At 48.3% G+C, this 11,092-nt stretch overlaps 1 protein-coding gene across 1 annotated transcript in view; it reads right to left on the bottom strand.

Annotated features, from left to right (window-relative positions):
• Positions 1 to 464: 464 nt before the first annotated feature.
• Positions 465 to 11,092, bottom strand: part of Gab2 (GRB2-associated binding protein 2) — a 198,070-nt gene continuing 187,442 nt past the window's right edge. The window contains exons 4-10 of the mRNA NM_053417.2: positions 10,078 to 10,652; positions 9,102 to 9,172; positions 7,854 to 8,118; positions 6,985 to 7,075; positions 6,312 to 6,414; positions 5,191 to 5,316; positions 465 to 4,458 (exon numbers count right to left, since the gene is read on the bottom strand). Of these exons, the coding sequence (NP_445869.2) occupies positions 4,315 to 4,458; positions 5,191 to 5,316; positions 6,312 to 6,414; positions 6,985 to 7,075; positions 7,854 to 8,118; positions 9,102 to 9,172; positions 10,078 to 10,652 (1,375 nt within the window). The 3' untranslated portion in view covers positions 465 to 4,314. The remainder of the gene's footprint in view (positions 4,459 to 5,190; positions 5,317 to 6,311; positions 6,415 to 6,984; positions 7,076 to 7,853; positions 8,119 to 9,101; positions 9,173 to 10,077; positions 10,653 to 11,092) is intronic.

Here is an 11,092-nt window from a genome sequence, read left to right as displayed (position 1 = left end):
GCAGTCTTGATAGTAACTTGAGCCTCTCATTGGTACTGTAAGGATGTGTCCCTGACCTGGGGACCTTAGATGTAGTATGGAGGTGCTTGGTACTAGGTCTTGGAGCTGGCAGCCTCCTGGAGCAGCACAGAGAGAGGAGGAGGAGGTGTATGTGTGTGGTGTGTGTGTGTGTGTGTGTGTGTGTGTGTGTGTGTGTGTGTGTGTGTGTGTGTGTGTGTGTATGTGGTGTGGCTGGGGATGCTTTGTGGGATGCTTTGGAGCAGTCTGGTTTGCCAAGTGACTGCAGAGACCCAACTATGATTTTTCAGATTCTAAGGATTCTGAACTGCCTTGAAACAGTACCAGCAATTACCTTCCTTTTTTTTTTTCCCTCTGAGAACAGGGACAGAGCCTGTTATTGCCTAGACAAGGTATGGGCTGGGACAGGCTGGGAGGCAGTTTTCCAGCACTCCAGAGGCAACATCTAGAGCTTTAAAAATTTATTTTTATTGTATGAATGTGTATCTCTGTTAGGTGTATGTACCATGTATGTGTGAGGGCCAGTAGAGGACATCAGATTCCCTGGAACTGGAGTTACAAGCTGTTGTGAGTCACCCAATGTCGGTGCTGGGAACCAAATAGCTGAGCCCTCTCTCTAGTCCCAACATCCAGCTCTTTCAGTTCATAATCTTAAAGCTGAAGAGGGACATGGGTGGCTGTATACTGAGGGAGGGTCTGGGACTGGCCTGCACCCAAGATCATCTTCCTAAGAACAGAAGCATCTGGAAGGTCAAAATGGTGCTATGACCAGGGGTAGACGATTCTGTCCAAATGCCAGACTCTGGAGCTGTCAAGGATACCAATTGTCCTGTCCCTGTTTCAGCTTCTGGAGTGCTGGACTACAGGTCTGCTCCATTGCAGATGCCGATGCTGGTCTGAAGAAGGTTCATTCCCGCCCCTGGCCTGGAAAAGTGTCCAATTGCAGCCCATCAAGATGAGCAGAATTGAGCACACCAGTTCTGGGGTTATTCATGAAATGACTGTGAAATGAGTTTGTCAGAGAAGGTATCTGTAGGACAGCATCAGTTCTAAGACTGCCCAGGATGGGACAAGAGTAAGTTTCCACACCCGTAAAGACAGTCTCCAGTAGCCTACTCTGGGTTGCATTTCTAAAGGACTTTATTGTCCTGCTTCTACACCATAATAAAAAGGGACCTGCAAGCTCCAGGCCTGTACCATTTGTTACCACTGTGAAACATGACTCACTTGAACATATTTCCCACCCCGCCCCCAGACTTCACAAGATAAATATGTTACAATTTTTTGAAAACAGAATAAATTAATAACTTAAGTGATTAGGCACCAACAATGACTTGAAAAATTAAATGTCAATCTTAAATGGTAACAAGACACGATGTAAGACTAGGCTGCTTCTATTTCATTTTTCTTCCCAACAAATAGTAACAATCCTGAATGAAATGATTCTAAATTTCAAGACACAAATAACCAACAGATTACACAAGAACACACACCACCAGATACCACAACAGCACAAATTATTAGCAGGCGCCCTTGGCAAGTCTGGTTGTTCCTGCCTTGCTAAGACCCCAAATAAGGGAAGTCCCAGTAAAATGGCCCTCTAAGGTCAGCCTGCTTCCCCACTTTACAGCCAAAGGCCCAGATGGAGAGGAAGAGCTACTTCCTCTCATAGTCTGCAAAGCTCTGTTGCAGGGAGGGGAGGGAGCCATGGCTGGGACTATAGCCACTGGCAAATAAAGGGCCCAAAGGCAGACAGGACCTGAACCCTCGTTCCATTAACTTCAGAAGGGTTGTGCTTCTGTTCTGAGAATGTGGCTTCTTTTCACAGAGTCAATATAGCAATCAGTGAAATCGATAGAGAGGGAGGCAGCTAATGAGCTAATACTTTGTGTGCTCTACCCCAGTAACCCAGACCTTCAAAGGATCACCCAGGTTCTTACAGCCGCAGAATATCAGCTGTGATCATCCCATTTTACAGAACGGCAAGTCTCAAGGAGATGCCACCCCCTTTCTTCACTGTCCTACTAAACTTTAATCTTTGCAGAGTGGAGTGGGAAGAGGCCCTCCAGGATAGGTACTTGTGGGAGCTGTGCTAAGAGATGATAGGTGTTCTTGGCTCTCAGTCCTTGACAGCTCAGCCACTAGGGGAGGTGAACTTTGACTCATGAGTAAGCCAATTTTTTTTTTTCTAAATGGAATTGGCTTTTCTTATTTGGGGGTTGGAGGGTGGGTGGGTAAATTAGACATGGCTAGCAATCTGGAAATTGTGAGCCAGAGCTCAGCTTTCCACAGGTTGGACCAGAGCAGGACAGAGGCCTTGAGACTAACTAGAATACTTGAGTCTTGGTAAGTGGCAGCCAGCTCCATTCACATGGCACACTCAACTCAGAAAATGCACTCTGTGTCTATGGGGTGGCTGCTGAGGCCAACGACACATGGACCTGCTATGAGCTCCAGCAGCACCAATCAAGAGCTTAGCCACATGGGAGGCCCACTAAGGCCTTAAAGGACATCGTGAGGATGGGCAGAGCCAGCCAAGTATCTTGTAACCTTGCTCAATGCAACCATCTCCAGCCCCGTTTCACTCAAGGTGACTGCACACTTCTGAGGCTGGCTTCACACCTTCAAAGACCACCCGTTCCCAAAGCTGAGGCTTCCCCCATCCCTCCTGTCTCCTCCACAACCCACCCCCTGTCTCCTCCACAACCCACCCCTGCCTACTCTTTCTGCACAAAACTCACTCTGATCTCTCCTTGAGGCTTCCCCTCCCCATGGCTCAGTCTCCTTGTTGCTCAGGGCTTGGCAACCATCACTACTGTGAGAAGAGGGACCACCTCCGAGGAACTCTTCGACAGGGCACTCGAGAGGAGAGAGGTAAAGTGTGCCTTTAGTTGCTGAACAGTCCTAGTTTTTAGAGGACAACCTGTTTCTCTAGGGCAAAATGAAATCCTGGTTTGCCCTGTTTTTCCTCTGAAATGCTTGAAAATTTGGTCAACAACTTTTAAGACAAACACATTGAAATCTCCCTGCCCTATCTTAAAAGCCTTAGCAACAACAGCTTCCCATCCCATCTGCCCTGGTGACATCTGAAGCCATTGGAGGAGAGGGTTAGTTCCTACCACCCCTGCAGCTGAGGACAGCAGAGAAGAGAAAAGACCTGGCCTGGCACTAGGACTAGGTCAGAGGTGCTTCTGTCTGGCACAAGCCATCGGCCAGACCCTTATGCACTCTCTAGATTTCCTTGGTCAAAGTATGACTCCTCATTCTGCTCCCTGCTGTACTCCTGCTTGTGGCTTTGGGCTCCCCGCCAGGCCCTTTGGACACATGTCCTCACTTGCTACATGTCTTGCCTGCCTCCTGGTCCCTAAGTCATCTCTGCACCCTCCTACCTACTAGAAACTTTCTTTCCATGGCAGTGTCTCCGCACTGCCCTGTGCCTAGCACACTCCTGTCCCAGGATCCTCCTGCCCTTCTCCCCCCACATAACCTGCTGCTGTCTTCCTCACTCTGTCTCATCTCTTCATCAGGGCCAGGGAAGAGGACTGTCTGTCCCAGAGTGGCAGAGTCCTCTAGCTCCAAGCTTTGTCACCTCAAAGACTTCTGCTCTTTGCTGTCCTGGTTGCTTATCATTATCAGTTTTCCTTCCTGCTCTCTTTCATACTTTGTCTCTCCCAGTCTATAGCAGAGGTACACTATGGCCTGATATTGGGTACCACCCAACAAGTTATCAGCTACACTCCCATGTCTGGGGCCTAATTTCTTCCTCAAGGCAACTTCCGACTTCCAGTATCAACTATTTCTTCTTGTGGCACCTTGCCTTTTCCTTGCCAAAATAGCAGGGATATGAAAGCCCATGTGTACTTTGGTCTGCTGGTTCTTGGCTCACTGGGTTATCATCCTCTGCTGGGGATGGAGAAGCAGCCCTGAGGTAGAGGGTAGAGAGCGGTGAGCAGACATGAGGCATGAGCCTAGCTCAGAGCTTCAGCCCTCCCTCCAAGAGTCCAAGCAGCAGACAAATGGGTCCAAAGCAGGAAGCATTTTTGGCAACAGCTCCTAACTAAGGTGGTGGAGGCACAGCTACTTTTGACAGAAGTCATAGGTGGAACCCAAGTGGCAGAGGAAGTGTCTCTACCAGGCCCTTGCCTCTGATGGGAAAGGGTCAGGTCCCTGACGTTGAGTGCTTTGAAGGCTGAAAGTGGTACAGGGGAGAGGAGGTGTAGGAAGAAATGGAGAAGAAGGTGACAGAAGAGGCAGTCTGGGCAGCTGCCTCATGGCTCTTGAACTCGGTGGCCCCCTTCACAGCTTGGCACCCTTGGAAGGTTCTGAGGACTGCCGTACATCTGTCCACTCCTGCATGGTGTTCTGCAGGGCCTGTGTCTTCTCTTTATCCACTTGGACATAGTCTACCTTCTCATCCGATGTGACAGATGATGTGGATGGCTGAGGGAACAAAAGAAATGACTGAGTTACATATATATGGCTATCACTTTGCCTGTGTTGACTGTGGGTTTCAAAGTGAAGTAATCTTCTGTTGGAAGCCTGTTGACATCTCACTTCCAGCTTTTTTTTTTTTTCTTTTTCTTTTTTCTTTTCTTTGGAGCTGGGGACTGAACCCAGGGCCTTGTGCTTGCTAGGCAAGTGTTCTACCACTGAGCTAAATCCCCAACCCTCACTTCCAGCTTTTAGGACAACCTGCCAATTTTGGGCCCTGCTACTGGCTCAGGCTTTTAATGATGCCTCCACCCATTTTCCTTTGGCCACACTTCCAGGGAAAGGGATGTGTTGAATGACAATAAACAGAGGCCTTACAGAGCCCTCCCAATATGCTGAGGGAAAATGTGTTGAGGTAGACTTCACCCTTGCTGTCTGGGCTGAAAGTGGTTCTTGGTGAGGCTTTCCCAGGCCCTGAAATTCCTTCCAAGGGATGCTGTGGATGGAGATCAGGACCTGGGTCTCATTCAGACAGTTTCTCTCTGTCTCTGTCTCTCAGAGGAAAGGCAGAGAGGATCTCCATGTCTTATACTGTTGACTGACCCCTTGTAATCATGAATAATGCTGTGAGTATATCCCATGGCAAGGACATGAGTGGACTGATGCTCGGCAACGGTCGTATAAAATATCTCTGGAAAGGGGCTGGTGGGATGAATCCCCTTGTCCCCAACCTCCAGGTACCTTGCGGTGAGGGCTTGGGGAGCCCGGCTGGAAGTCCAGGGCTAGGTAATCCACACTGCCAGTACTCTTCCTGGGAGCTGGGCTGTTAGTGCCACTGGGAACAGGGGACGCAGATACTGGGTTTTGCTATGACAAAGAATAAAACTGGGTGAGTTTAACAACCGAAACCACCACCTGGAAAACTACCTGTGGTAGCCAGAGCTCCTCTACTGTGTCCTGCACTAAGCCAATGCACTCGACTTTTTTCTCATCTAAGTCTTCATAGCAGTCCTGAGAGATGGATCTCTGTTCAAATTACTAGAGGCTAAAAAACTAGGTTCAGAAAGTACAGTGAGTTATCAATGCTTGCATAGCTGGTTCATGATAGGAGCCAGGGATGTTCTCTGACTACCAACCTGTGCTAATCCCATGTACGTGCCCCCCAACCCCTCGGGAGACTTGGGGCAAGTCTTAGGTAGTGTCTCTCCTAAAGACCCAGCCTCCGTTTACAGGTCCCCAATAAGCAACATTCTTCCTCACTTCGGGTGTAAAGCTTCCTACCACACCTGGCCACAACACAAGCAGCTCGTGCCTTCTGCCCTCTCCAGATACCTGAACAGTCACCTTGTTCTGGGTAACAGGCCTCATTTCTTCAACCATTTTCCATGTGAGAGGTTCTAGGGCTCTGTTTTCAGCTTTAAGAGAGCAATTTATATTTGAAACGTGCCCATGGTCTGACTAAGAAGTGACTGTCCCATTGTAATGATTGATCTGTTCCCTGAGTCTGCACTTCGGCAGTTGTACCCTTTTCAGTGACCCCAGGGAGGAACTGTATTACGTGTGCTCCGTGTGTGCCCCTGCTCCTGCGTCACACTGCATGGCGTTATACCTGTGTCTCTCCAACACTGCCTCCCCACGGGCACCCATCATGATGTCCCCTGAATTAGAGTAGTGAGACAGGCCACCTGGGGTCTTTTAGACACAGATGTCCTTGGGAACAAAGCTGTGTATTTCTAATGGCTAATAACTCCTGTTGTTTGACATTCTGTGTCTAGGAAGGGTCTGCAGCAGGAGGTTGACTTCTTTGGGCTGAGCTGGGAAGAAGAGATGGGAGGAAGTTGGGTGAATGGTGGAGGACTCACCATAGGGACATAGTTCTCCTCACTGTCTCCTGAGTCTGTGCTGGTGATGCTCTGTGTGGAGATAGGACGGCAGTACTGGGAGGAACTGGAGTTAAAGGTGTGGCTGTTAGGCAGAAAACAAGACAGTGAATCGTGAGAAGCTATGGTTCACACCCCAGACTCTGGCCTCACACCTGAGCTTCAGACTTCCATTATACGATGGATTTAGTACAGGGACATTTTAATCATTTCCCCTTCACAGAGGAGGAAAACAATCCCAAGAGATCAAGAGACAGATGAACAAAGCGTGGAAGATAATTGGCATGTGATAACGGCAACAGATGTGGGAAGGCCTACCCTAAATGTGGAGAGTACCAGCCAGATGGGCTGCCGCTAGATGGAGCAGCCAGGACAGGCGTGCATCCTGTTTTCTGGCTGCCATGCTCACCACACTATAATGTTTCTGCCTTGCCACAGGTCTCAAGTGAGCCAAGTGACCACAGACTGAAATCATGAAGCCAAACACATCTATCCTTGTCTTCAAGTGTTTATGCCATATGTGTTTTGTAGCAAAGACCAGGAACTGAACAAAGCTCCTATAGCATAATCTTCAAGTCCTGGTGTCCTGGACTCCTAGGCCAGCTATCATGCCACCTGATTCTGACCCCAAGCTTTTCTGTCTACAGACACTCACTTGATCCTGGACCAAGACTTGGTGACAGGTGACTTGAAGGGGAGCTCATCGATGACAGTGTTGTTTCTCAGGTCAAGGGGTGTTGGCTTTGCTAAAGCAGGAACAGAATTCAGGAGTCAGTGACTATGCCACACAGACACAGACTATATGTAACACACCAGCACATTTACAAAGGCCATCAGCTTTATATGGGGGATCTGAGGCTCAGGAAGGACATGCAGGTGGCTCAGGAAGGACATGCAGGTGACTTGGTTTCAGGACTCCCACAGATATCAAACTGCAGATACTTATGTCCATGTCTCCATCATCACATTCTACAGTATGTGTCCTTTCTACCGTCTCTGTAGTAATCAAGACTTTCGGAATCCAAATGGGACTCGTGGGTCTAACAGTAGAGATTCTCCCCAGGTTTGTGACTTCTCATGAAAACAGATTGTATTCACAGTAGACATGGTCACTGTGACAACTGCTGTTGATTTTGGACAGTGGTATACAAATAACAGTGAAAGAAAGCAAATGGGTACAGGACCCTGTAAGGCTTAAGATCACACAGTCAGAGTCCTGTTGGCCACACCTATGGCTTCCATCTCTGTCCAAATTCCCTACTCCTCCCTTTCAATACCTAATGCCAAGGCCAGCAGAAGTCCAGTTTGGACTCCAGCACTTTTTCCTGATCTTCACACAGGCCCTGGATCTACTACTGCAGACCTGCAGTGGACTATGTGAAGCATTCTGCATGATTTCCCTATAATCAAATCTGAAGTCTGAATTTACATTATCTGCACAGCCACACACCCCAAAGTCCAGTATCCACCCATTCTCTAAGCAAATGCTGTCCAGAGACGAGGTGGGGGAAAGAGTGGACTTACCTTTTCGGTCAGGTTTGAGGTTTCGGTTGACTGGGGGTGGCTGGATCTCACTTCCTCGGCTGGGGCCTCTGTGAATAGGAAGGGCTGTGGATGGGTACCCAAGTGGATCAAAGTGATGAGGCCCTGGGCTCATGGGTATGTAGGCACTCTGGGAATTGTCCCCGGCTCGTTCCATGGCCAGCAGGGTAGAAGAACCTGGGTTCATGGGCACGTAGTTGTCATCAGAGCTGGCACTGTTTGATCGACCCACGGCAGTCTTTCCTGGCTAAAAAAAAGTAAAAGATCTACCTGTAACTAGTGAAAAGAAGTAAGGTGAGACTGTGTACAAGCTGTCCCAGTTGGTTAGCTACACTTTAAAGATACAAGGAAGACCCTGGGAAGACCAAATAGGGATGCGTAGTGGGAATCAAGGAGAAATGAGCAGTCACCTTTTCACGATCTTTTGGGAGCCTTATCTTTGTGGTAAGACTTAAGTACAAAACTCTGTGGATACTCAAACCCATGTCCTGTGCCTAGAGATATTCAGGTTCCAGGTGCCTGGCTAAGGGAGAAGGCACTTCAGGGTAGGAATAGCTCAGGATTGACCACTGATAAGTCAATCTAGACCCTGACCAGGACTCTGGAAGGTGAGGTTTAATAGCTACATTTCCCTATCCAGCATTCAGTGGGCTTGGGCTCATTCTAGGTACCTAAGTCACACAGTAGCAAGTTGTAGGTAAAGCTGTCACAGACTTATATAGTAGTGTAGCAGTCCTAACTACAGCCATGTCCCAACTTTCATCTTATTGCATAGCAGAGCACATCTACCCACATGGCTTCTTCACTTGTCTTTCAAGTAGGCTTGAACCTAAGCCCTGATCAGCTTGTTTGGAACTTGGACAACTGTGGTCAACCCATTCCAGAGACAGCCTGAGAGCCTCATGTAAGCTGTCATCTGTCACCACTTCTGCTACGTTCCTACTCCACCTAGAGAGCAGGACTGTTGCCGTAAAGAACCCTCTACTTTGGAGTGTGTCTGCTGCATTGTATTCTAGTCTGCCACAGGACCAGATGAGAGGGTACTATTTTCACTTGTCAAAAAACCCTCCCTAGGACGTTGGACTGGGACAGGTAGGCAGTTCCTGAGGGAAATGCCATAATCCTTTGGGTGACACACTTTTAGTTATATGGGGCGTAGCTTCTTCCCTACCCTGACTGACCAAAGGGGCCCTGATCAAGCCTCACGCTTGAATTAACATTCTCACTCACAGATTCAGCAGACCAGCTGGCACTCTCTCCGCTGCCTCGTGTTGGGTATTCATAGGTCTCACAGGAGGAAGCTGTGATGAAGGAAGGAAGAGGGTTTATTCTCATGCTGATGTCATGTTGACGTTCTGTCGATGACCAGTGTGGCAATTCTCCTAATATTCATGTCTGTTCCAGTGTGGGTACCTGCAGAGGACCTCCTCACTTTAGCCCTGGGTTCTTCTATCTCCCACTCAGTTCACTCTCACCTCTCGGAATACTTAGGTGATGGTATTCATACTAATTACGTATGTTGGTTTTCTTTTTCCAGCAACTGAGCTTTGAAGGGCAGGGATTTGTTGTGTATGTATGTGTTACACAGTTTCAAAGCACAGGGTGACTGCTTGGGTAGCCTGACTGACTGCAGAGTTCTAAACTGGGTGCCGGGGGCCCCATAGGCCTGAGGCTCATCTTTGCTGCTATCACAGCAGGGGGGTGAGAAAGCTTTGCAAGCTCTAAAGAGCTCACTGAACAGAGAGGGCATGCAGAGTTGGAATTCATCTGCGATAAGTGAGGATAGAACTTCGTGGCTTCAAGTCCAAGTTCAGACTTCAACTAGAGAGTTTTCTATGACAGGAAAATATCATGAAGATCCCACTTTGTATTATTTTCTTTAACTTTGCTGATCTTCTAAATTTGTTTTTACATTTTTTGTTTTAGTTTTAAATAAATAAAATAGTATGATTTGAGTCTCCAAACCCAAACATCAACATCTCCAAGGTAGAGTCTGTTATACTTCTGCCATAGTGGGTGTCATGTTGACAGCTAGGCGGAGGGTCAACTGCTATGGAAATTGTACAGGAGATGCTTCAACTTGTATCACTGAACTGAGTAGCCCTTGAGTTTACCTTGGCCTAGGGGTGACCAAGGGCCAGCAATTCACTAAGAATGCCTGGACCACCTCCCTGGCCCTCTGGTCACAGCTATAGATCACACTGACCTCGGTGGAGCCGGCTGTTGTCCATTGCAGGGAGGGTATTGCGCCTGGGGATAGTAGCAGCTACAGATCTGCTATTCTCGCCGATCGGAGGTTTTTGCTGAGGGCTGCCCCATCGAGGTGTTTCTGCTTGACTTGGCTTGGGTGGCCGGGGTGGGGGAGCTATGGCTGAGTCTCCAGAAGTGGCCACTGTCATGGCATTGTGATTCTTGTCCAGTGTAAATGTTCTAGGGATCTGGTAGGCTGAGAGAGGGGTGGTTGGAACATCCATATTGTCCACAAGGAGGTCTCCAAACTCCCGACACAGGGTGTTGCTGGGCATCTTGAAGGTATACACATCCTCGTTATCAGTCTCAGACCCTGTGAGGCTGCTCTTGGTGTGGCCATGTGACGCCAGGCTCCTCGGGAGATCATAAGTACTGTCTTTGAATTCTGTATTGTGTCGGCTTGGCTTGGGAAGGCTATAGAAACCATGGACTTGATTGCTGACTCCATTGATACAGTGTCCATTGCTCTGGGCAAGTTTTTGCACGGCTGTATCACTCTTCTGCCGGGTGCCCTGAGAGAAGCTGGCACTCCTAAAAGAGATAAGAGGACAGTGAGAAGAAGACAGAGGATGTTCAAAGCATGCGGCTCGTTGGTATAGGAACACTACCGAGGAGTCAGGCAAGCCCCAGGTCTACCTAGTTCCTACCACGTATTAACTGTGTAATCTTGGGACTTCTACTTTAGGCCTCTCCAAAATAGTAATTAAAATCATCATACTCTGAAGATTCTTTAGGAAGTCAACTCTAGTGTATCTAGCAGGTGTATGTTCTAGCAGTGTTAACCTTTGTGAACCCCTGAACTTCTGTGGCTGTCCCTAGCAGGGAACAAGGTCACTCCTGGGCCCCAGAGGTACAAGTAACCGGTCATACTGCTCACTGTTTGAATTACCACCAAATACACATGAGTACAAAAGCTCTGAGACAGTGGCAAGTTGTGGGAGAAAATAGGAAGCTATTTTCTCTAAGTTTTA

This window comes from Rattus norvegicus, chromosome 1, assembly GCF_021556685.1.
Source record: "Rattus norvegicus strain SHRSP/BbbUtx chromosome 1, alternate assembly SHRSP_T2T, whole genome shotgun sequence".
Lineage (NCBI taxonomy): Eukaryota > Metazoa > Chordata > Mammalia > Rodentia > Muridae > Rattus > Rattus norvegicus.
This window is presented reverse-complemented; position numbering and strand designations above follow the sequence as displayed.